The sequence below is a fragment of the Microcaecilia unicolor genome, chromosome 2, assembly GCF_901765095.1.
Source record: "Microcaecilia unicolor chromosome 2, aMicUni1.1, whole genome shotgun sequence".
Taxonomy (NCBI): domain Eukaryota; kingdom Metazoa; phylum Chordata; class Amphibia; order Gymnophiona; family Siphonopidae; genus Microcaecilia; species Microcaecilia unicolor.
In genome coordinates this window covers 132,281,818-132,308,306 of record NC_044032.1, presented here as the reverse complement: position 1 = coordinate 132,308,306, position 26,489 = coordinate 132,281,818, and the positions used below count along the sequence as shown (strand labels likewise).

At 47.4% G+C, this 26,489-nt stretch overlaps 1 protein-coding gene across 1 annotated transcript in view; it reads right to left on the bottom strand.

Annotated features, from left to right (window-relative positions):
• Positions 1-26,489, bottom strand: part of RASGRF2 (Ras protein specific guanine nucleotide releasing factor 2) — an 839,627-nt gene that overhangs the window by 602,489 nt on the left and 210,649 nt on the right. Inside the window, exon 3 of the mRNA XM_030193334.1 lies at positions 239-386. Within this exon, the coding sequence (XP_030049194.1) occupies positions 239-386 (148 nt within the window). The remainder of the gene's footprint in view (positions 1-238; positions 387-26,489) is intronic.

Here is a 26,489-nt window from a genome sequence, read left to right as displayed (position 1 = left end):
AAAAAATGACACTTTTCTATTCCCTACATGTCAACATATCAGCCCCCAACTTTTCATTATGTATCCAATGCCAAAACAGCCATAGGAAATAACCTTACATCCTACTGGCTCAGCATCCAGCATTGCTCTGGTGCCTTCTACTTTGAACCCATCCATTACCCAACCACTAGATTACCCTCTCTTAAAATTAATTTTAGCAAAATATCAGTGAAAATTCATTTTTTTTTTTTTTAAATACCTCTGATTTTAGCCTTTCAATTTCTGTGTCTTGGTCTTCAAGTTGCTGCCGAAGTTGATTGGCTGCAATTTTTTCTGTTTCCACAATTTGAACTAAATGAATATACTTCTGCATTAGTACCTCTCTCTCAATCAAGATGTCAGAGTAACTGAAAAATCAATGACAAAATAAATTCACTTTTTAGTCTGCAAAACTCAACATTCATTGGTTTCTAAATTACCAAGTCCATTGCATACAGAGAGGACACTTAAATAGGAATAAAAGTGCCACCTTGTAAATCACTGTTCCATTCTAATGCTTATATTTATGTTTATCTTCTTTCAGGGGATGTTTTACAAAAGTGCGGTAGCGTTTTTAGCACACGCTAAACCCTAGAGATGCCCATAGGAATGTATGGGCATCTCTAGCGTTTACTGTACAGTGAATGATACATACCTGTAGCAGGTGTTCTCCGAGGACAGCAGGCTGATTGTTCTCACGACTGGGTGACGTCCGCGTCAGCCCCCTCCAACCGGAACAAAACTTCGCGGGCGGTCCCGCACGCAGGGCACGCCCACCGCGCATGCGCGGCCGTCTTTCCGCCCGTGCGCGACCGTTCCCGCCAGTTGAATGACAAGCAAAAATGATGAAACGCAACTCGAAAGGGGAGGAGGGAGGGTAGGTGAGAACAATCAGCCTGCTGTCCTCGGAGAACACCTACTACAGGTATGTATCATTCACTTTCTCCGAGGACAAGCAGGCTGCTTGTTCTCACGACTGGGGTATCCCTAGCTCTCAGGCTCACTCAAAACAAGAACCCAGGTCAATGTAACCTCGCAACGGCGAGGGAACAACAGAAATTGACCTACGAAGAAACAACTAACTGAGAGTGCAGCCTGACCAGAATAATTCGGGTCCTGGAGGGTGGAGTTGGATTTACACCCCAAACAGATTCTGCAGCACCGACTGCCCGAACCGACTGTCGCGTCGGGTATCCTGCTGGAGGCAGTAATGTGATGTGAATGTGTGGACAGATGACCACGTTGCAGCCTTGCAAATCTCTTCAATAGTGGCTGACTTCAAGTGAGCCACCGACGCTGCCATGGCTCTGACACTATGAGCCGTGACATGACCCTCAAGAGCCAGCCCAGCCTGGGCATAAGTGAAGGAAATGCAATCTGCTAGCCAATTGGAGATGGTGCGTTTCCCGACAGCGACCCCTAGCCTGTTAGGGTCGAAAGAAACAAACAATTGGGCGGACTGTCTGTGGGGCTGTGTCCGCTCCAAGTAGAAGGCCAATGCTCTCTTGCAGTCCAATGTGTGCAACTGACATTCAGCAGGGCGGGTATGCGGTCTGGGGAAGAATGTTGGCAAGACAATTGACTGGTTAAGATGGAACTCAGACACCACCTTCGGCAGGAACATTGGGTGGGTGCGGAGCACTACTCTGTTGTGATGAAATTTGGTATACGGAGCATGAGCTACCAGGGCCTGAAGCTCACTGACCCTACGAGCTGAAGTAACTGCCACCAAGAAAATGACCTTCCAGGTCAAGTACTTCAGATGGCAGGAATTCAGTGGCTCAAAAGGAGGTTTCATCAGCTGGGTGATCCCATGACACTGAGATCCCATGACGTTGAGATCCCATGACACTGTAGGAGGCTTGATAGGGGGCTTTGGCAAAAGCAGGCCTCTCATGAATCGAACAACTAAAGGCTCTCCAGAGATGGCTTTACCTTCCACACGGTAATGGTAAGCACTAATCGCACTAAGGTGATTCCTTACTGAGTTGGTCTTGAGGCCAGACTCTGATAAGTGTAGAAGGTACTCAAGCAGGTTCTGTGCAGGGCAAGAACGAGGTTCTAGGGCCTTGCTCTCACACCAAACGACAAACCTCCTCCACTTGAAAAAGTAACTCTTTTTAGTGGAATCCTTCCTAGAGGCAAGCAAGACACGGGAGACACCCTCCGACAGACCCAACGAAGCGAAGTCTACGCCCTCAACATCCAGGCCGTGAGAGCCAGAGACTGAAGGTTGGGGTGCAGCAACGCCCCGTCGTTCTGCGAAATGAGAGTCGGAAAACACTCCAATCTCCACGGTTCTTCTGAGGACAACTCCAGAAGAAGAGGGAACCAGATCTGACGGGGCCAAAAGGGCGCTATCAGAATCATGGTGCCGCGGTCTTGCTTGAGCTTCAGTAAGGTCTTCCCCACCAAAGTTATGGGAGGATAAGCATACAGGAGGCCTGTCCCCCAATGAAGGAGAAAGGCATCCGACGCTAGTCTGCCGTGTGTCTGAAGTCTGGAACAGAACAGAGGCAGCTTGTGGTTGGTCTGAGAGGTGAAAAGGTCCACCGAGGGGGTGCCCCACTCTCGGAAGATCTTGCGTACCACTCTGGAATGGAGCAACCACTCGTGCGGTTGCATGACTCTGCTCAGTCTGTCGGCCAGACTGTTGTTTACGCCTGCCAGGTACGTGGCTTGGAGGAGCATGCCGAACTGGCAAGCCCAACGCCACATCCCGACGGCTTCCTGACACAGGGGGCGAGATCCGGTGCCCCCCTGCTTGTTGATGTAATACATTGCAACCTGATTGTCTGTCCGAATTTGGATAATTTGACAGGACAGCCGATCTCTGAAAGCCTTCAGTGCGTTCCAGATCGCTCGGAGCTCCAGGAGGAGCTTGAAACCACTGGGAAGCTAGGGTCCATTGAGCAGATCTCATGTGAAGACGAGCCATGGGAGTCACATGAACTGTGGAAGCCATATGACCCAGAAGTCTCAACATCTGCCGAGCTGTGATCTGCTGAGACGTTCTGGTCTGGGAAGCCAGGGACAGGAGGTTGTTGGCCCTCACTTCGGGAAGGAAGGCCTGAGCCGTCTGGGTATTCAGCAGAGCTCCTATGAATTCCAGAGACTGGGTTAGCTGGAGATGGGACTTTGGGTAATTTATCACAAACCCCAGCAGCTCCAGGAGTTGAATAGTGCACTGCATGGACCGGAGAGCTCCTGCCTCCGAGGTGTTCTTGACCAGCCAATCGTCGAGATATGGGAACACGTGCACTCCCAGCTTGCGTAGATACGCCGCTACCACCACGAGGCACTTTATAAACACCCATGGGGCAGAGGCGAGGCCGAAGGGCAGCACACAATACTGAAAGTGCCGTTCGCCCAGGCAGAATCTAAGATACTGTCTGTGAGCTGGCAGTATCGGGATGTGAGTGTATGCGTCCTTTAAATCCAGGGAACATAGCCAATCGTTTTTCTGAATCATTGGCAGAAGGGTGCCCAAGGAAAGCATCCTGAACTTTTCTTTGACCAGGAATTTGTTCAGGCCTCTCAGGTCTAGGATGGGACGCATCCCCCCTGTTTTCTTTTCCACAAGAAAGTACCTGGAATAGAATCCCTGCCCTTCCTGCCCGGGTGGTACGGGCTCGACCGCATTGGCGCTGAGAAGGGCGGAGAGTTCCTCTGCAAGTACCTGCTTGTGATGGGAGCTGAAGGATTGAGCTCCCGGAGGACAATTTGGTGGCAGGGAGGCCAAATTCAGGGCGTATCCGCACCGCACTATTTGGAGAACCCACTGGTCGGAGGTTATGAGAGGCCACCTTTGGTGAAAAAATTTTAACCTCCCTCCGACCGGCAGACCGTCCGGTACGGACACTTTGAGGACGGCTATGTTCCCGTGGATCCGGTCAAAAGCCCGTCCCCGGCTTTTGCTGTGGAGGCGCAGGGGGCTGCTTAGGCGCACGCTGTTGACGAGAACGAGCGCGCTGGGGCTGTCCCTGTGGCTGACGAGGCCTTCGGGCCGGCTGGTTGTACCTACGCTTGGTAAAGGCATAGGGTGCAGCCTGCCAGGCCAGGGAAAAACGTCCACCCGCTGAGGTGGATGCTGAAGGCGCCCGGTGGGAGAGCTTGTCGAGGGCGGTTTCCCGCTGATGCAGTTGGTCCACCAGCTGCTCGACCTTCTCACCAAAAATATTATCCCCCCGGCAAGGGACATCGGCCAGTCTCTGCTGGGTGCGGTTGTCCAGGTCAGAGGCACGCAGCCATGAGAGCCTGCGCATCACTATACCTTGGGCCGCAGCACGAGATGCCACGTCACAGGTGTCATATATACCCCTGGACAGGAACTTTCTGCACGCCTTCAGCTGCCTGACCACCTCCTGAAAAGGCCTGGACTGCTCCGGCGGGAGCTTGTCAACCAGGTCCGCCAGTTGCTTCACATTATTCCGCATGTGTATGCTCGTGTAGAGCTGGTACGACTGGATGCGGGTCACGAGCATGGAAGATTGGTAGGCCTTCCTCCCAAACGAGTCCAGAGTGCGAGACTCCCGCCCCGGTGGCGCCGAGGCGGTATCCCTCGAACTCCGTGCCCTCTTGAGAGCAGAGTCCACGACCGCTGAGTCATGAGGCAATTGGGGCCGCATTAACTCTGGGTCCGAGTGGATTCTGTATTGGGACTCTGCTTTCTTGGGGATGGTGGGATTAGATAATGGTCTCATCCAGTTCCAAAGCAGTGTCTCTTTGAGGACATTGTGCAACGGCACCGTGGAGGACTCTAGGTGGTGATGGATAATCGAGGACCTCGAGCATCTCAGCCCTCGGCTCATCCACAGAGACCACGGGGAAGGGAATGCAGATAGACATATCCCTGACAAAGGAGGCAAAGGAGAGGCTCTCAGGAGGGGAGAGCTTTCTCTCTGGTGAAGGCGTGGGGTCGGAGGGAAGGCCCACAGACTCCTCTGAGGAGAAATATCTGGGGTCCTCCTCCTCCCCCCACGAGGCCTCTTCCTCGGTGTCGGACATAAGCTCATGCAGCTGAGTCCTCAACCGGGCCCGGCTCGACGTCGAGGCACCGAGGCCTCGGTGTCGTCGAGCGGTGGACTCCCGCGCCGGCGGGGACAAAGCTCCCTCCATCGACGGGGACTCCACCTGCGTGGCAGTCGAGACCGGCGCCACAAGCGGCGTCAGCGTCGAAGGCCTCGGCACCAGGCTAGAGCTCGCCGGCGCCACGGTCAAAGGCGCCGAGGGCGCAAGCACCCCCGGCGCCGGCACAGTCTGGCGCATCAGCCCTTCCAGGATCCCCGGAAGGATGGCTCGGAGGCACTCGTCCAGGCCCGCTGCCGGGAAAGACGGGGGGGCCGGTAGAGGCGTTGGGGGCCGGTAGAGCAGCCAGAAGCTGCTCGGGTCCAAAAGACTGCACCGAAGTGCTGGGACCCTGACGCGGTGGTACCTCTACTACAGAGGGGGACCTCTCCTCTCGACGCGGACGCTTCCTCGGCGTCGACTCCTCTCCGGCACAGGGGGCCGGATGCATCGATGGCGACCGATGACGGTGCTTCTTGGATTTCTTGCGATGCCCGTCATCGGCGCTAGGTGGGATGGAGGAGGAGGAGGTCGATCCCCCTCGGCCTCGAGGGACCGGGTCCGACAGGGTTCGGTCCCGAGGGCCCTGGGTAGAGGGAGTGACCGGGGCCGACTGCCCACGCGGCCTCTCACCCCTGCCGTCACCGGAGGACCGGCGGGCCGATGGGACCTGTGCTCCTGGGGTCGATGCCATCGGTGCCGATTTCGTCGACATCGATACCAGTACCGAAGAACCGGCCGTCGATACCGATGCCGTCGAGGTCGACGTCGAGGGGCCGGCGCAAGTTCCAAAAAGACGGTCCCGAAGAACTTGCCTCGCTACCTGAGTCCGTTTCCGGAGACCAAGACACAAAGTACACGACTTGGTATCGTGCTCCGGCCCGAGGCACTGGAGGCACCAAGCGTGAGTGTCGGTCTGCGAGATAGGCTGGCCGCACCGACCACACTTCTTAAATCCACTCGGGACCTTCGAGGACATCGATGGAAAAATCGCGTCCGCGAAATCAAAGTCGTCGATGGTGGCGGTAAAATCACACCTCGAAAAGAAATCGACCGCGCGGCCACAAGGCCGCAACGCGACGCCCCCGCTAGAAGACGAGAGAAAAACAGTACAGCGCGTTTTCTTTTTTTTTTTTGAAAAACTAAAGGTAAAACGCGGCAACGAAGTTAAATGAAAAAAATAACGAAGATACGCGAACAACGCGATCCATTTTCCGGGACTGAGAACGAGAGAGGCGATAACACGTCTCTCTCCAGGCGCGGAAAAGAAAGGACTGGCGGGAACGGTCGCGCACGGGCGGGAAGACGGCCGCGCATGCGCGGTGGGCGTGCCCTGCGTGCGGGACCGCCCGCAAAGTTTTGTTCCGGTTGGTGGGGGCTGAAGCGGACGTCACCCAGTCGTGAGAACAAGCAGCCTGTGCTTGTCCTCGGAGAAACATTTTTAGACTGCACTAAAAACGCTAGCCACCTTAGTAAAAGAACCCCTTAAACTTATAGGGATCTTCTGCTAGGGTGCAGTAATGTTTTTAGCTCATGCTAAAAATCAGCTGTTGCTAAACGCTGACACCCCCATTATATCCCTATGGGCGTCTCAGCATTTAGCTCCAGCTGATTTTTAGCATGAATTAAAAATGTTAGCGCACCTTAGTAAAAGACCCTCTAGTAAGTTTCTACTACTGACAGCCCTGGATTAACCATTAAGCAAAATAAGCATGTGCTTAGGGCACCGAGGAAAGAGGGGCTCCACAGATTTTTTTTCCTCTAGCTATCATGCCCTTAATTCGTTCACTGCTCTCTGCCACACCCATTATACAACATGAATTTCAAGGTTTTTCTAATCATTATAAATATATGATGCTTTATTTCATATAATGATATTCCTCAGCATTTACTATTAGTGTCTTCTCAGTTAAGCAATGGAAAGGGCCAAGGGGACCCATTGTTGGGCTGTGCTTAGGGCATCAGCTGGACTTAATCCAGCCCTGACTACTGGTATAATGTTCCAGCAAAGATGCAGATAATGGGTGGAGTTGGGGGGCAGAGGGGTGTTGACTCTCCCAAATTTCATCTCAGATCTCTCTCTAGACCATGTATGCAGAATTTAATTGGGAGAAGCAGTGCAGTTGGCAAGCTCTCCGCAAGCCACGTGCCACTAGCAGGAGGAGCAGAGAAAGCTGTTCCTTCCACTTCCCAAAGCTGGTCTTTTCTCTTATATGGTTGGCCCTGTGAGCACATTTAGTATTCGAGTGTTGCATTTCCTGATAGTAATCTAATGTGATCGGCATCAGGAGGTGCTTACTGCAAATAACAAATGTACTAGCAAGGAAGAGCATTGATGCAGTGATGGGGAGCAGAGGGATTAGCTCCCCAAAGTTAATTAATATAAAGTAGGGTCGAGAAGCAGAAAGAAATTGAAAAGGAGTGGAGGAGTGGCCTAGTGGTTAGGGTGGTGGACTTTGGTCCTGAGGAACTGAGTTCGATTCCCACTTCAGGCACAGGCAGCTCCTTGTGACTCTGGGCAAGTCACTTAACCCTCCATTGCCCCATGTAAGCCGCATTGAGCCTGCCATGAGTGGGAAAGCGCGGGGTACAAATGTAACAAAAAAAAATGTTGGTTAAGATGTAGGAGGAGGGAGGGACAGATCCTTGGGGAAAGAAGGAGATGGGAGAAAGAGGAAGCAAATGGAGTGAGAAGAGGGGGCTGATCACAATGGGAAGAGAAGTAGAGGGTGCAGATGCTGGAAAAGGGATGCAGAGAAGCAAGGGGCAGATGCTGGTGGCCATACGCTGTGGAGAGAGGAAGACAGCAAGGGCATTTATTGGGAAAGTGGAGACGTAGAAACAGGGAGAATGGATGCTGGGAAAAGGGGAAACAGAGGTAAAGGTTGTTTCAAAAGGAAGCAGGAAACAGATGCTGGGGTGGGAGCAAGCAGAAGGTAGATCCTGTAGAGAGGCAAGGGTATTTCCTGTAAAAAGGGGAGAAGGAGATGCAAGGGGAATGGATGCTGGTAGCAGAAGTAAGGGGCAGATGGGAGAGAAAGATACATATAGAGAGAGGCAGGGACAGAGCCTGGAAAAGGCAGAAAAGTAGAGGCAGAGTGAATGGACACTGGTTTGTGGGAAAAAGGAAGAAGGGAGGGTGGGAAAGGGTCAAGGAGGCAGACAGGAAGATAGTGGGGGACATGTCGATAGAAATAGACCAGGGCCTAAGGGACTGGTTGCTTCAGGGGAAGACTAGGTATGTCCCAGGGACTGGGTTGAGAACCCCTACTTGAGACCAGTACTGCCAGAAATTATTAAAAATGCAAAAATCAAATGACATAATATAAACATACAAATACTAAGAAAAACATTTTAGGTTATGAATGCCAAACAATGGCAAAGATTCAGTAAAATACAAAGAAATAGTCCCACTCAAAAAAGAGAAATAATACTTAACACATCAGGAAAGAAAAGCCTCAAAGAGCTCAAAGTCTAAACAACTTCTAGAGCTATACTGATCAAAATGATCTACTCTTCATCAATGGCAAAAATCTTCCTTTTTAATAGAGAGTCCAAAATTCAAAATCTTAACACCAACAAAAAGTGTTCTACTTTTTCATTCAGTAGACATGAGGCATATTTTCAAAGCACTTAGCCTTCCAAAGTTCCATAGAAACCTAAGTGCATTGAAAATGAGCCCCATAGTGCAATAATTTACCAACAATACAGTAATATGTCTATAGTGCACTTATCTTAGCACTCTTGTCTGAATTGATATCTTGGGAGCCAGCTTCTTAATTCTCCAGGACCAACTATGGCCAGCATTTTGCAAAAGGTAAAATTATGTCCTACCTGATAATTTTCTTTCCACTAGTCGCAGCAGATGAATCCAGGAACTTGTGGGTTGTATCCGCCTACCAGCAGTTGGACATAGAGAATACTGAACAGAAAGCAGTGACACTGGACGCCCAGCTCCTTGTCTCTTCAGTATAGGTCATATCCCAAAGCAGCAGAACGGAAACAATCCTCTCCTCACAACAAAATGGCAACAGCCAAAGAAACTGAAACTCGAATAAATTGCTACTCAAAAACCGAGAGGAGTCGAACTGAAAATTGGAATTTACAGACTGTTGTCAAGCTCTTCTTCATTCTTAGATAAAATGCCTGCAAAGTTCAAGAAATAAGGGAGGGAACCTGCATCTGCTGTAACTAAATGAAAGAAAATGATCAGGTAAGACATAATTTTACCTTCCTTAGCATCAGCAGCAGATGAATCCAGAAACTGGTGGGATGTATCAAAGCAATCCCTTAAATAGGGTGGGAAGCCGCCACTCCCCAAGAGAGCACCGCTGCCCCAAAACGAGCATCCTTCCTTGCCTCTACATCAAAGCTATAGTGCTTAACAAATGAATGGTGAGAGGCCCAGGTAGATGCTCGACAAATTTCATCCAAGGAAAGAACTCCTGTTTCCGTCCAAGAAACAGCCTGTACCCAAGTCGAATGAGCTCACAAACCCTCCGGAGGAACGGAACCCTTTAACAGGTACGCAGAAGAAATGGCTTCTTTTAAGCCAAAGTGAAATCGTCACTTTGGACGCTGGGTAACCCCGCCTGGGACCAGAAAAAAGAAACAGATGATCCGAGCAACGAATTCATTAGTCATGTGAAGATACTGGCGCAGAGAACAACGAACGTCTAAAAGATACAGTCATGCAAAGTTGTCAGGAAATTCCACTCTTCGAAAGGATGGAAGAAAAAGAGGCTGATTTAAATGAAAGGCTGACACCACCTTGGGCAAAAAGGAAGGAACTGCTCTCAACGTTACGCCAGATTCCAAGAACTGCAGAAACGGCTCTTGACACAACAGGTCTAAGTCATGCAAAGTTGTCAGGAAATTCCACTCTCCGAAAGGATGGAAGAAAAAGAGGCTGATTTAAATGAAAGGCTGACACCACCTTGGGCAAAAAGGAAGGAACTGCTCTCAACGTGACGCCAAATTCAAAAAACTGCAGAAACGGCTCGACACAACAGGGCCTGAAATTCCGAAACCCTGCGCGCTGCGGAAATAGCCACCAGAAATACAGTCTTCAAAGTGAGATTTTTATCCGAAGCGGAACGCAACGGTTCAAAAGGAGGGCCCTGTAATGCACTAAGGACCAAATTTAACTTCCAAGATGGACAAATGCGCCGAAGAGGAGATCGGAGGTGAAGAGAACCTTTCAAAAAACATACTACATCCAAATGAGCTGCAAGAGAAGCACCAGCTCGATGCCCGCGGAAACAGGCAAGAGCCACGACTTACACCCAAAGAGAGTTATAAGACAACCCCCTTTGAAGACCATCCTGCAGAAAAGCCAAAATCTAGGAAACAGAAGGCTTAAAGGGGAACCACGCACGTTCAACACATCACGTCTCAAACGTATGCCACAACCTGGCATAAGCAGAAGTTGTGGAGCATTCACGAGCGCGAAGCTAAGTGGCAATCACAGAATCCTCATAACCCTTCTTCCTCAATTTCTTCCTCTCAAGAGCCAAGCCGTAAGACCAAAGTGGGAGACGTTCTCCATCTGAACGGGGCCTTGATGAAGTAGCACGGGAAAGACCGGAAGTCGTAGAGGAGGCTCCATGAGAAGTTACACTAGATCCGCATACCATGGCTGACGTGGCAGTCTGGAGCTACCGGTACCACGGGACCCCGATGAAGTCTGATTGATGCAGCAGATGTCCATTTAGAGGCCAAGGCAGGAAGACATAAAGAAGACCGACCATCGGCCAAGGCTGCAACAGAGCACCCAGACCTGCAGAATCTACCTCCCGCCTTCTGCTGAAGAACTTCAGTACTTCTGCGTTCTGTTTGGTTGCCATCAGATTCACAACTGGAATTCCCCACCGCTGACAGATCAGGCAGTAGGCTTCCGATGCCAGCTCCCATTCCACCAGATCCAGGAGATGAAGGCTGAGAAAGTCGGCTTGCACGTTGCTCTGACCTGCGATGTGAGCCGCTGAGAAGCAAAGAAGATGACTTTCTGCCCATTGAAGTAGATCAGCTGCTTCCGAAGCCAAGGCTACACTCTGAGTGCCTCCCTGGTGATTGATGTAAGCCACCGCTGTGATGTTGTCTAACAGAACTCGAATCGCTTGTCCTTCCAGGAGATCCTGAAACTTCTTCAGAGCCAGTCTGACCGCCCTCAATTCCAACTGGTTGATGGACCACTTTGCCTCCGTGTGAGACCACTGTCCCTGAGCCACCCTATGAAGACAACGGGCTCCCCATCCCGAGAGACTGGCATCTATAACTAGAAACACCCAACGAGGGGACGCCAAAGGCATCCCCTTTCGAAGGTTGTCAGCACACAGCCACCAGGCCATGCTGTGTCTCGCAATTGGAAGCCATGTCATTCGACAAAGATAATCTTGGCACACCGACCAGCGACTCAACAAGGCCCACTGAAGAGGGCACATGTGAGCTCTTACAAACTGAACCACGTCTAGAGTGGCTTTCATCGAACCCGGGACCTGTAAGTAATCCCAGGCTCGAGGACGAGGGGAATGCAACAGACTACGAACCTGAGAACAAAGCTTGAGTGTTCTGCTTTCTGGAAAGAAGACCCATCCCAGAGCCGTATCGAACAGAACTCCCAGATATTCCAAAGTTTGTGAGGGAACTAAATGGCTTTTGGGAAAGTTGATCACCCTGCCAAGGGACCTCCAGGACTTGAGAGGTGGCCGTAACACTTCCCTGAGCCGAATCTGTCCAAATCAGCCAATCGTCAAGATACAGATGAACTTTGATGCCCTCTTTCCAGAGGAAGGTCACTACAGCCACCATTACTTTGGAAAAGGTACGAGGTGCTGTGGCTAGGCCAAAGGGAAGAGCACAGAACTGAAAGTGACGGCCCAAAACAGCAAAGTGAAGATACCTCTGATAAGGAGGCCAAATGGGAATGTGCAAATATGCCTCTTTCACATCCAAGGCCGTGAGAAACTCCCCTGGCTGAACAGAGGCGATCACCAATTGAACGGTCTCCACGCGGAAGTGACGAACCCGAAGACACTCGTTAACTTTCCTGAGGTCAAGAATAGGCCTGAAGAAGCCTCCTTTTCGAGGAATGATGAAGTATATTGAATAACGGCTGGTGCACCATTTGGCCCAAGGAACAGGAACCACCGCCCCAAGATCCAACAATGTTTGCAACGTGGCCAGAACGGCCTGCTTTCTGGTTGCCGTGGCACAGTGAGACTCTAAAAATACGTATCCAACAAGAAATGCAAACTCTAACCTGTAGCTGTCTCTTATAAGATCTAAGACCCACTGGTCTGACGTTATAGTGGTCCACACCATGTGATAGAGGGATAATCGGCCCCCTATGGAAATGGTCGAAGAATGGACCTGCGCCCCATCACTGGGCAGGATGACTGGAAGCCTGAGACCTGTTTGGAGATCCCTTTGATCTCTTGTTGTTCCGAAAGGAAGACTTCTGCTGAAATCTGGAACGCTGAAAGGAAGAATTACGGCCAGGCCAATAATGGCGAACCTCACGAAAACGAGGTCTAGAAGAACCAAACTTAGCACCAGGCCTAAGCTTGTCTTCTGGAAGACGCTGGGACTTAGAAACTCCCAAATTCTTAACTCGTGAGACGCTGCTTAGAAGCCATGTCGGCCGACGAGTGGCACAACCAAAGCAAACGTTGTGCAGAAACTGCCAGAGCCATCTCCTTGGCTGAAGCCCTGATCAAGTCATAGAGAGTGTCCGCTAAATAGGCGAGAGCCGACTCCATAGGAGTCACTTAGCCGAGGGCCTGGTAAGCCATGGACCCTGAAGCCAAATCCTGTTCTTGCTGTATACTCTGCTGAAACCAGAAAAGGCAAGCTCTGGCCGCATAAGAACTACTAATAGAAGCCTGTAAGGCCATCACGGCCACTTCAAAGGAATGTTTAAGCAAGGCTTCAAGACACCTGTCTTGCATATCCTTAAGGGCAACCCCCCCCCCCCCCCCTTCTACCAGGAGAGTGGTCTTCTTAGTGACCGCTGTCACCAAAGCGTCCACCTTAGACAAAGAAAAGGTCTCTAAAGTAGCAGAAGCCACCGGATAGAGTCATGTCATGGCCCTAGCCACTTTTAAAGTACTCTCCAGGTCACACCACTGAGCTGAAATAAGTTCTTGAATAGACTCATGCATCAGGAAAGCTCTAGAAGATTTCCTCGTACTAGCCATCCTAGGGTTAACAGCATCAGTTGAAAGTTCCTCAGGATCTGAGATATTTACCGCTAGTAAGCTTCAGAAATGAGCGTAGGCAGCTCTTCACAATGAAAGATCCACACCGCAGTTGGATTATCCTGCTCCCCAAACAGAGGCTCCCCCTCCTCCAGATCTTCAAGCTTAGAGGTTCTAGAAGAATCTCCAGACCCCAGCAATACAGAAGAAGGGGAAGAGACAGGTGCAATAGAATCTCCTTCAGGGAAAGAAGATACATGCCTGCACTTAGCTGCCATATCTTCCAGGTAACAAGCTAAGACCAAAATCACCCTGAGCAGGGAGGGTGTCCCTGACTTCCGAAGAGGTCTGAAGAAAGGCCCCACAGGCAGTGGTGTGCTGGAGCAGGCTCTCACAGGCTCGCAAGAGCCGGTTGTTACGTTTTTAAGAATTTTGGGAGCCGGTTGTTAAAGTAAGGCCCTCCATGGCTACTTTAACAACTGGCTCCCAAAATGTGGGCTTGGGCCTCCTGCTGAATTCTCTTTTACTTTGCTGGTGGGGATGCTGAGCCCTGCCAGCCAAGTAAATAGACTACTGCTGCTCCCCGCTCCTTGTTTCCAGCTCTGGGCAGCAGGCTGAGACTTCTCAAGCATGTGAGAGAAGTTCCAGCATGCTGCTCAGAGCAAGACGTTGGGAGTGGTGGCTGCCAGCAAAGGTATGCCTAGCGTGCCCGCACGAAGGGAAGGAGGAGAGAGAGGCAAGTGTTTTTTGAGTGGGAGTTTTTTTGTGTTTTCGGATATTTTATGTCTCCCATTCTGAGTTTGTAAAAGATTCACTAAAATAAACATATATTCAAGTGAACAATGAAGACAACATCATAAATACTGCTTTCAATGAACATGAGAAAACAGCTGCCTCTAAAATCTCTGAATAACAATATCATATCCCAAAAACCTAAAAAACTGAAACAGGCCCTCGGCTAAGTGAATCAGGAGACAAGAGGCAAATGATTCCGAAAGCAGGACACCTTTATTGCTAGCAATGAACAGTACTGAGTTCAGTCTCAGGATACTGCCTCCTGAGCGTCATCTGACATTCGGTCTTATACAAATTAGTGATCATGCGCATAAAACACACCATACGTCACACATACACATGCGCAGTACATGCACATGCGCAATACATTAGTAATTCTGTAGTTCTCACAGAGAAAGATACGTCAGTTTCATAGCTTTCATAGAAATTGTTACTTTGCAAGAAAATGTAACTTATTGTAGTGTTCCAGCACGTTCACACAATACAGCCTCTATGCATAGATCACGAGACTGCCTTGGCAGAGCCCGCTGCCTTCCCTACAAACCTAAATTGCTGACTACTACAACTTGTTATCTGGCTGCTGGTTAACGAATAAGTACTACTAGTAAAAAAATCCAAACTACACATGTTTAGTAGGCTCATTATATAAAAGCTGGGGTTCTGGTACAAATAGAAAATCCTGCTAGTACAAAAGTCCACAATGCAAAAGTACACAAAAGTCCAGTAGTTATTCAAATGTGGAGCATGCCACAGGTAAGGCAAAAGTTCATGTTATGCACAAGGGCTGAGGTTGTCTTGGCAGTCCAGTAGTTGCTACATTACAGTCGTCCACTCCTACAAAACCACAGCAGATCCTATTGTTTTAAGAAAAAATTATTACAGCAATATGAACTTTCAACTGTCATTGGCATATCTATGCTCTGGTCTTGCTTAAAATATATTAGAAATACTTAATCCACAAATCATGACTAAAAGACCTCACATCAAGTATAATCAATAGACTAGTTTTCTAAAACTGAGCAATCAATTAATTATCTAAACAAAAAAAAATCTCTTTTCAAATAGAATTACCAAAAAGCAAATCATATAACTGTTCAGAAAACAAACCTAGTTCACCAACAGAAGTCCCTGCTAGCTATTCTCAAGAAAACAAATGCAAGACGCAGTGGGTGTTTTAAAAGACCCCCCCCCCCCCCCCCCCCCAAAAAAAAAAAAAAAGAAACTCATGTCAAAGGGGACTGATGTCATAATTTCCCTTAGAAACACGTATGCTTGACTCACAACAAATACAATTAAATATTCTGGACCATTCAGGACCCTGTCTACTAAGGCGAACTAGCGTTTTTAGTGTGTGCTAAATGCTAGAGATGCTCATGTATTCCTATGGGTGTCTCTAGCGTTAGCATGCACTAAAACGCTAGCATGCCTACAGCACGGCTTAGTAAACAAGGTCCTTAATCAAACTGAAAAAAATATATTAAAAACATGATCTTATTAAAGGTATTAACCTGTAGTCCTAAAAAAAAAAAAAAAGTTAAAAAGGCAGCCAACTATAAACCAGCCTTAATCTTACAACCTTCATGTTAAAAGGAAGACACTTTCAAGAAGGAGTCACTTTGCCATGATAGCTACAGCTATACTCTGAGGAATGTACCATTCTAATTGTCATTAAAATATATGTTCTCTAAAAGAAATACTTAAACAAAAGAGTACCTCTATGGCCTGCAGGATAAAACTAAGGGGCCCTTTTACTAAGGTACACTGAAATCTGGGCTTAGTGCAAGCTAACACGGGGCTTTCCTGTGCTAAGTCCAGATTTACCATGGCCTATTTTAAAAGCTTTTTTAGTTTTTGCAAGTCCTGCGTTAATGTTCATGTTAGTGGGTGATACCTGCAAAAAATTAACACACAAGCACTTACCGCCTCCTTTTTAGGAGGCACTAAGTGCTCCCATGTTTATTCTGCATTATCCAGTTAGAATACACTAATGCAAACGTGCTAGCTGAATAATGCTTTCACACCCATTCTTTGTCCATGATATACCCCCTGCCAAAAATATTTTTATGTTGAAATCATTTTTATTAGCATCACACAAAATATACCATACAGGAGAATAAGCTTTTTCAACATATATGCTCCCCTTTCCCTCCCTCCCCCCACGCTCCCCCCTTTCTTCTTAAGCTCTGGATATTGTTAGGCACAACAACAATAAGTGAACCACTCTGGCAAAAACATAAGTCTATTGATTCAAAAGTCTGCTACATGCTGCGGGTTGTAGTGTATCCCAGAAACGCTTCCAGATCTGTTGGAAGTGGCCTCCCTTCATTGAAGACGTCTCTGATTCCACAGCGCTCCAGCTTTAGTAACTCTATCAAGAGGGTGCACACATGCTTACTGTCGGTGCGGGGGTATCTCGCCAGCATAACAAAATCACTTTTTTCCCTATGAGAATAGCTCTTTGTAGGAACTGCTTAAATCCCGGAAGCACCGGCCTGGAGTGCTTATAGTTATCAAATAATAGTAGGAGCTGCATGTCCACTCTGCAGCTTTCATATCTATACAGTTCTTTCAGTATCTGCATCCAAAATTGTGAGATCTTAGGACATGTCCAGAACATATGGATGAGTGTAGTTGCCTCCTGTGTGCATTTAGGGCACACTCCTGAGGACCCAAAGTTCGCTCTATGTGCGTGAGCCAGAGAAATATACATGCGCAAAGCAAATTTGTACTGCAACTCTTTATCTCTCACAAATGGGGTGTTGCGCAATATTCTCAAAACGTGTGATTTAAATTGTCTTCTGTCAGACCTGCTGATAGTTCCTCTGCCCATTTCCTCGCCAGAGACCTATAGTCCAAGTCTTCTGTCGAGTCTAACAAATATCTATGGTGGTATCTCAAGGGCACTACATTGCAAGACCCCAGAGTGAGCACTGTGTTTAAAGTATCTTGTATATCCTCACACAGATTAATCCAATGCAGCTTTGTAACATAATGTTGTAGCTGAGTGTAAGCAAAGAACTGCGGGCGGCAGTGCATATACTCACTGTAGTTCCATGAAAGATTGTAGTTTTCCATCTTCCCGCAATAACTGAAACAGGTAGAGGATCCCCAGTCCCCTCCAGCACCTGAACGCCATTGAAGACGTCCCCACTGGGAAATCCGGGTTTCGATACAGGGCCAAAAACGGGGTGGATGCTGCTGAAAATCCATGGCGCCTGCACAGCCACCTCCAGGCCGCTCTCGCTGAAAGCAAAATAGGGTTACAGCAGAACACAGGATCTGTTTTCCCTGGAATTGTATGTAACAGCCAACTGATATGTACTGTGGGTGACCATACTGTTTCTGCCTCTGTGACAGAAAACGTGTGTGCATTAGTTAACCAATCATGTATATGTCTCATGGAACATGCTACCATCAAGTACCTCAGATTCAAAAGCCCCAGGCCTCCATGCGCCATGGGCTTCTGTATTACAGATAGTGGTAGTCTGGGACGCTGCCCCCTCCATAGAAAGCTCTGAATCAGTCTATTCAGTAAACATTCATCTTTCTTTTTTAAGAATAGTGGTAACATCTGAAACGCATACAACCACCGTGGGACTAATATCATGTTATCAAAGCAATCCGTCCCAGCAATGAGAGGGGGTAGGCGTCCCAGAGTTGTAACCATGTTCTAGTTTGGGTCAACAGAGGGGAAACATTAATCTCATATAGCTTACAGTTTGTCTGGGATATAAGAGGCCCACTGCAAAGTAAACCGCCCCTTCCACTGGGATGGAATAGTCATTGGCAGCGGCAGAGCCAAAGATTTCGATAAGTTTAGCTTAAAGCCCGACAACTTGACATCAGTTTAAGTAAGTGGTCGAGAGAGCTTTGAGGCTCACTCAGTATGAGCAAAAGGTCATCTGCGTAACCTAGAACTATGACCTCTCGGCCTCAGACGTGTAGTCCATTAATTTTATTACTTGCCAGAATCGTACACAAAATCGGCTCTAGCGCAAGGAGGAATAACAGCGGAGACAAAGGACAGCCTTGTCTCGTTTCTTGGCCGATAGCAAATTCTGCTGTCCTGATTCCATTCACCAATATTGCTGCCCCAGGGCCTTCATATAGTGCTTGAACGGCCCATATGAACCAGCCCTGAAGGCCCACCCAACATAGTGTCTCAAACATAAAGGGCCACAGCACACAATCAAAGGCACATTCTGCGTCCAGACTCACCACCACGCACGGTGTTTCAGTTCTACGCCCTTCTAACGTGGCCAATATCAGCCTACGGATGTTGACCACTGACTGTCGCGCCCCCGTACAAATCCCACCAGGTTGCCTGCCACCACATCAGGTAAGGGGCGCCAGCCGATCCGCCAAGATCCTGGACAACAATTTGACGTCCACGTTTATCAACAAAATCGGGCGATAAAAGCCAGATAGGACTAAATCCTGCCCCGGCTTCAGTACTAGGCTAATAAGTGCTGTGTTGGTGTGAAAAGGAAACTTCTTCTCCTCCACCACAGCAGCATAAAAATCTATTAGAGGACCCAGGACCTGAGGTTGCATCGTTTTATAAAATTCACCTGTATAACCATCTGCACCAGGAGCTGAGAATAGCCTTAGCGCCCCTATAGCCTTTTGTATCTCCTTTGCTGTCAATGGCTGACTGAGGGACCGAGAGGCCTCCTCTGTGAGCTTAGGCAATCCCGAGGCCTGGAGATATTGCTGTATGGGCACGTTCATATCTAAGGGCGCTGTCTCTGATTTGTACAATGTAGCGAAGTGTTTGTATAATATATCTGCTATGTCCTCCAATTTAGAGGAGATGTGGCCTCCCGGGCTGCGCAGGGTTGAAATAAAATGCGATTTTCTGGCCCCTTTCACAATTTGCACCAGGAGCCTTCCGGCTTTTTCCCCATGCTTATAGAGACTGTACTTGTGGTACATTAGTGTTCTTGTTGTACGCTCGTGCAACAGGCTATTTAAAGCTGCCTTCATCGCTACAAGCGAATCCAGCAACGAGGCAGTTGGTCTTCGTGCATAACTACATCTGATAGCCCTTACTTTGCGCTCTAGGGCGACTATGCCCTGCGCGATTCTGCAGTTCCGTGCTGCTACATACGCTATAATATCCCCGTGAAGAATCGCCTTAGCCGTGGACCAGAATAATAAGGGGTCTTCTCTATGCTCTATATTCAAGGTATCGAACTCCTGCGACTTGGTGTGTAAGTATTTAGTGAAATCTTGAGAGAATAAGCAAGCCAGGAAGCGCCAACCCGGCATCTGTCTAAAGTAAGCCCCTGCCTCCAGGTCCACCCATATCAGTGCATGGTCAGAGATCTCTTCTGGGCCTATTCGGGCCGCAAGGACCTGCGACATCAGCTTTTGCGATGTGAATATATAATCTAGGCAGAAGGATATCTGGTGCGCTCTTGAGATATGGGTAAAATCCTTGTCCTCAGGGTGCAGCAGCCTCCAAGGCTCCACCAAATTCAAGTTAGTACAAAATGACTCCAGCACCAAGGGGCCGCGGAGTCCTTGTCTTTGAGGGGGGCCAGACCTGTCCATGCAGGGATCAAATGTAAGATTCATATCTCCTGCCAACAATATGGGTAGACCTGGGTATCTTTGGCAACAAGACAGGGGATAAAAAGTTTTATCAAATTCCACTGGCGCATATACCATCAGAAGTAGTATCTCCTGCCCTTGTAAATTCAGTTTAAGGCCTAAGTACCTGCCTTCTGTATCTTTGAACAACAGCTGAGATTGGCACGCCAATGACCTCCGTATCAAAATAGCCACACCCCCTCTAGGTTCCGATGCTGAGGAGCAATGGAGCTCTCCCACCCATTGGCGCTGCAGTTTTTTATGTTCTTCCAGGGTGAGCCTAGTCTTCTGCAAGAATGTAATATCCGCTCTGTGGCGCTTCAAGGGTGATAGTATTTTAGTTCTCTTAACCAGGATTCCACACACATTCCATGAGACTATACATACAGGGTTGCCCACCATGTTAGCCATAGCTTTCCAGGAGGGGAGACCTCAACACCGCATCTTCATTTGCCCACCCCAAGGCGCCCAGTCTCCCCTCGGGGCAGTTACCATCCACAATGCCAAGTGATTCATACAATAAACACATACAATTACCAGAGCATACCAATTTTCCCAAACAGAACTGCTTACCTCCCTTCCCTCCAGCCCAATCCACCCCCCAGCCTCCCCCTCTCGCCACCCTCCTCGCACTTCCTCTCCCCCCCTCTCCTTACCCTCCCCTGTGTAATCTCTTAGGGAAATCCATCTCATTCTCAGGATGGATTGCAGAGACTCTTAAGATGCCTGAGGCCCCGTGCCCCTTAGCAATACTTAACCATGGTGGAACATCTTTATGCCGTTATCAAAATCCATATATTCAGCATTACCGCTCTGGTCTTGGAACTTAGTGATTGTCAAAATATGATTGTAAATCCTTATTCTGTCTGCACACTAAGCTATGCGTTCAGTATTTAATCAAGCTACAAATGCCTGTGCAGCTCCAATGTTGTCAAATGTCTGCCACTGTCCACTGTGTTGCACCTTTAGAATCGCAGGGTAGAGCAAAAGAAACCTCACATTCTTGGCATGCAAATGGCGGCATAGCGGCGTGAACTGTTTCCACCTCTCTTGTAGTGATGACAAATAATCTCAGAAGATGCGGATGGTATTACCATCGTAGTTCAGCGTTTCTCTTTTCAATCTGTACCCTCACAGTATTTCCACTTTGTGGATATAGTTGTGGACGTTTAGTATGACTGCCCTCGGGGTCTGTCGGCCATCTTGTTTCCGGCCCATGCGGTGTACTCGCTCCAGGCACAAAGGCCCTGCATGATCAGACAGCGCAAATTCCGCCGCCAGCCAGCATTCCAACACCAAGGATAGGACAGCGTCTCCCACCGTCTCTGGCAGACCGACAATCCGTAAGTTGGCCCTTCGCGAGCGATTCTCAAGATCATCTATTTTAGCTGTCAGGTATTGTACTGTAGAAGTAAACGGGGGGGAGCTGCGTCCTCCAACTGCGAGACCCTCTGTTCCAGCTCCCCCGTACATTTGGTTATATCTGACAGCAGGGTTTCAAAATTCATAAATTGTTCCGATAGTCGTCCTGTTTTAGGCTCAATCACTTTCTCGATCACCGCGGTCAGTTGTAGTAGTTGTTCAGCCGAGAATGGTTGCCCTCCCTGTAGAGACCTGTCGGCCATCTTTCCCTCCACCACACACAGATGTTCTTTTTCCTTTTTTGCGCCTTTGCCTACCATTCCTGTTGGTGAAACTGCCAAATACCTGTCCATCTGGTAAGCAGCTTGTTACTGGGTCAATTTAAGGACTTTCTAGCCATGGATGTTAGATTTTAGAGGTTGCAGGGGGGTGGGGACCTCGGAGAGAATGAACACACGTCCTTCTCTCTCAGCGCATCACGTGGTCTCCCCAAAAATATTTTTAAAATATAACTAATGCTCAAAAGTGCTGGACTAACTTTATCCATGGAGCTACTGTGCACCGATCTGAATACTGGCCAGTGCTGGTTAACTCCCAGTAGCGGTCTAGGGGACTCTTGGGGCCCATTACCTCCTCCTCAAGCTAGTAAGTCAGAGAGCAGGCCTCCACCCCCTCCCCCGGTCTACCTTTTGATTCCCTGGTGGTCTAGCGGGTTCCTACAGGCATCAGCGATGCCCACTAGCTCCTGTCCATCACAGCTCCTTTCTCAAAATTGCTACTTCAACCAGTAGTGGCAGTCTCATGACACTTGCTAGGGGTACATCTTCCATATAAAGAGGCAAACTGGTGTTGCTCTTAGGTGGGAGAAGGGCTTAGGGGGGGTTGGAGGGATATGCAATCTAGGTGGGGTTAATACTGTAATAGAGGCAGGGTTGAGGGGCATCAGGAACTTCACTTGAGCAAGTATCGGAGGTGGGGAAATGGATGACAGGAGGAGAATTGGATGGGGGAGTCAGCAGACCTTATAAAAAGGGCAGTGACCACAAGTACAGTCACGCTATCAGCAGTCGTGACAGCTGGTGTGCATTACTGACCCACTAGCTGTCACCAATAGCCATGCCTCTGCTCTGCTCCTGTCATGCCCTCAGTGCATTAGGCAGGAAGGAAGGCCAGCATGGTGAAAAAGTGAGGTGAAGAAAGCTATTAGACCTAAAAGATCATCATTCAGAAAATGGAAGAAGGATCTGACTGACGATAATAGGAAAGAGCATAAGGAATAGCAAGTCAAATATGCAGTCAGGATTGGGAATAGCTCAAGGAACATTATGTCTTTCAATATACCTGTGCTGTACCAATCTTCTGGCCAATCTGATTCCCATTTTATATTTTTGATTTGACATAGTGTAGTTGTCTGGGAATAATGGCCACTACAGGATGGGAATCTAAATCTGGTCTCTCAGCAGAATGGATTTCTTCCCTTATGACAAAAAATGGATTATTTTCTTTACCTGAGAATAAAATTATTACAGATTGGGCTGAGATAGGCAAACTTCACAAAACTCTTATTCGAGAAGAACTTCACTTGGCCTCTTTGCTGGCATTTTGTCATCTCCAACGTGTACCCCACAATTTACAGTTGTATAAAGAACCTAGATTTTTGGATAATACTGCATATGTAGAACACTGGAATTCTGTCATTTCCCAATGCTCCTTGGACCTGATGCTCATCACTGTCATATTCTTACTGATAATATAACATTACAGTGGAACAGGCTTCCACATATTGTTTCCAGTTCACTGAGATGTGAAGAGCTAAGCATTAAGTTTGTTCCAGTATATTCCTGTATGGGATTTTAGTCTCCTGGTGCCACCTTAAGATCTTATGCTCCAAGACAGGTTTTCTAAGAATGCTGAAGGAAGCTATTTCCAGATTACAAGTAACATGAGAATTCAGCTTGCAGCATAAGGAAGAAATTAAAGTGGGAAAATTTCTTAAAGAACCAGAGTTGCATGCGGGTATATGGTATGCTCAGTATAAGTTGAGTCACCAGCCCCGAGTTTATTTTGAGATTTCTTTCCTTCACTTAATCTCATTGTTTGACTGGATAAAAGCAACTTTCAGTCTCCCTGCACTCTACAAGCAAGCAACTTCTTTTCCTGTGATTGAACTGGATCTACCAAAAAAAAAAAAAGCCTCTAGTGAATCTGCATCTGCATCCATTGGATCATCAAACACCACCAGGATTCAGGAACTGCATAATGATAAAACCATAACTGCAATTCCATGAGTTGACATTCATATCTTTAACCTATATTATCTCTAAAATTCTGATTATCTGCTGAAGCTCCCCCTCAATTAAACTACCAATAATCTCACAGATGTGAAATACAGTCTTTAGATCAATGTCTCTAGTGAACAGAAGTGCCTACTAGATATCTGATAATGGACTTTAAAACTATTTTACCTTATTTCAAGATACAAAAGTACAAAATACAAATAAAATAAGCAGTTCTACCAAATGACTGCTTATCTTGTTCAAGTTTATGACCGCCATTGGAAGGCATCCTTGGGAGCACCTATGTCTGATTCGCAATGGCAGTTGATTTATACCCAGCTTACAATGGTCTCTATTGCTTCAAACTACGTAGAACATGGTTATAAGATGCTATTCCAGTGGTATTATACACCTGCACGTTTGCAAAAGATTTTGGGTTCTGGTACGGGATTTATGCTGGAGAAACTGTGGCCTAAAAGGGACATTTGACCATATATGGTGGATTGTCCAAAAGTACATTGTTTTTGGGGCATGGTGGCTCAATTTCTGCAAGTGGTGGGCCATCCGTGTCTTCATTCTATGCTTTCTTATTTACTTAATGGTTCATCTTCAACTGATGTTACTGATACTTATTGGCTGGTGAATATTGTGGCCACAGTTGCACACTTACTGTATGTTTGGCCTCAGCTTGGAGACAAACGGAGCTACCACGTAAAGACCACTTGCTGTCCAAACTGGACTATCTGTATTTGATGTTCAAACTAACTGCCCTTAAATACGACCATATGGGCTCTTTTTCTGCGGTGTGAAAACCTTATCGGTGTTTGTGGAGTCTTTCTTGACTCAGTTCTGACTGTACTGTGGGTTGGTGCATCGCAAGATTTGCTGGAGGTTTTGTTTGGGATGGAGTTGGGGGGATGTTGTTTTATGAGGCTGTGGTAAATGGATATTTATTTTTTTCTTTCTTTTCCTTCAGTTGGCATTCAGCCTGTGTGTTACTTGCTGCAAATAAAGTTGATTGAAAAAAAAATATATATATATATAGCACCACTCCTCCACCCTTTTTTCCTAACCTGTCGTTCCCGAGTAGATTATAGCCAGGTATAACTATATCCCAGTCATGGTTCTCTGTGAACCACGTCTCCGTGACCACCCATATATCCAAGTCGGCTTCTATCATTGAAGCATCTAGATCTAGACATTTGTTTCCCATAATATGGGCATTGGTATATAAGGCTCTCCAGACGTTACTCTTTTTTTCCCCTTTCTACAAGAGTATGTGGTGTCTTACCTTCCTGAGGGTTATTAATGCTTTTGAGGCTTTTCTCACCCATCCCCAGCAAATTTAGTTTAAAATCCTCTTTAATACAGTAGCTAGTCTGGTACTGAAGACATTATGCCCCTTCCTTGAGAGATGGACATAATGTCCATTGCTGCTTAGTAGCTCTTGGAAAATCATCCCATGGTTGAGGAAACCGAAGCACTTGTGTCGGTACCATCCATGCAGCCACACATTTAGCTTCAAGACGCGAGATTCCCTCATTCAGCCTTTACCTTCAAACGGAAGGATCAATGAGAACACCACCTGTGCACCTAGGTGCTTTATTCTCTGACCTAGAGCCATGAAGTCATGTTTGATCTGTTCAGTAGGATGCCTAGTAGTATCATTTGTGCCAGCACAGATGAGCAGCATAGGATAGTGTTAAGTAGGCTTGATGAGTTTAGGCAATCTTTCTGCTACATATCGAATTTTGTAACCAAGCATACCTCCTTGGACAACATATCTGGTCTACAGATGGGCACCTCAGTACCCCTCAGAAGAGAATCATCAACAACCACTACTTTTTGTTTATTGTTGGCCACCGATCCAGAAGCTTTGGGATTATTGATCACTGTCTCCTCTTGTTCTTGAGATGTTTTGAGCTCTTCTGCCTCCAGGGCTGCGAACCGATTCTTCAGTCCAACCAATGATGAAGTTAGGGAGTTGATTTTGCAGGATCTGGTGACCTTTGTCCAGCTGTCCTCTTTCTGCACAAGATCTTCTCTCCCTTTGCTGGAGATCCCCAATATTTCAACATGCATCTCTGGGATGAATTTCTGGTTGTCACAAATGCTTCTTAGTTTTGCCACCTCCTCTCTTAGTTCTTCTACTTCTTTCATGAAGGATTCAATGTGCATATATTTATGACATGAAACCAGAATCTTGCCTTGGACCAAGCATTCAGTCTGGACAGAGGCAATAGCTGTAATGGGAGCCACAGCTTTAGGGGAACGGTGTTGATTTGCCATATTTCAAGTGTTTGATTTGCTTTAGTGAATTGCCTTAGTGTAGGACAGGTTATGGATAAGACAGAATTTGCCTGGTTTTTTTTTTTGTACAATGCCAATTAGAGAGACTATCATACCCTGGAACAAAGGATTAGCAAAGCACCCGCTGCTCTGCCCAGGGAAATTTTCTTGTTGATTTTTTCACATATTGTTTGCATATGCTGATGAACAGGGAGTTAACATGGTAGTAGTGTAGTTTTATTGGTAGGATCACTATATGGGATTTGAATACAGAGAAACCACTGTTCATCTTTTCTACACAAGTTGTCTGGGGATAACATCTAAGCCATGGGATTAAGGCCTCATGTATGATGGGAGACAAGGCTAACTCCATCAGTGTTGTGAGCTGCCTGTTGGCCTTCAGTTCATCTACCCCTTGCATTTCTGCACTGCCCCACAGCCTGAGCATGAACGTCAAAATCGGCATGGATTCCATGCACACTAAACCTGGTTATACTGTCATCAAACTTTTTTGTCAGGAATAAATGCTGTTGTTTATCTGCATACTAAAGCAAGATCTGTCGGGACTAAAAGGCCTGCTACTGGTCATTTTGTCTAGGCATACATTGACAACTCTGCACTGCAAAGTAAAAGATGTATCATCAGCCCTCCCATTGTACCCTGCATTCAGCCCACTGAGTGGCAAGGAAAGACTGGGGAAAGAGGCAAGAAGAGAAAGAATGCATCATGTGGTAATTGAGCCTCTGAGATGGTATCTTGTCCAAGAGAAATGAAACATATTGATCTAGCATAAAATTTGGGACTTGTTTAAAGGTAGAGCGAACTGATCCACAATTCAAAACAATTGCTTAGGACAATTTCATGCAGAGGAGGTTTCATAAAAGGAAAG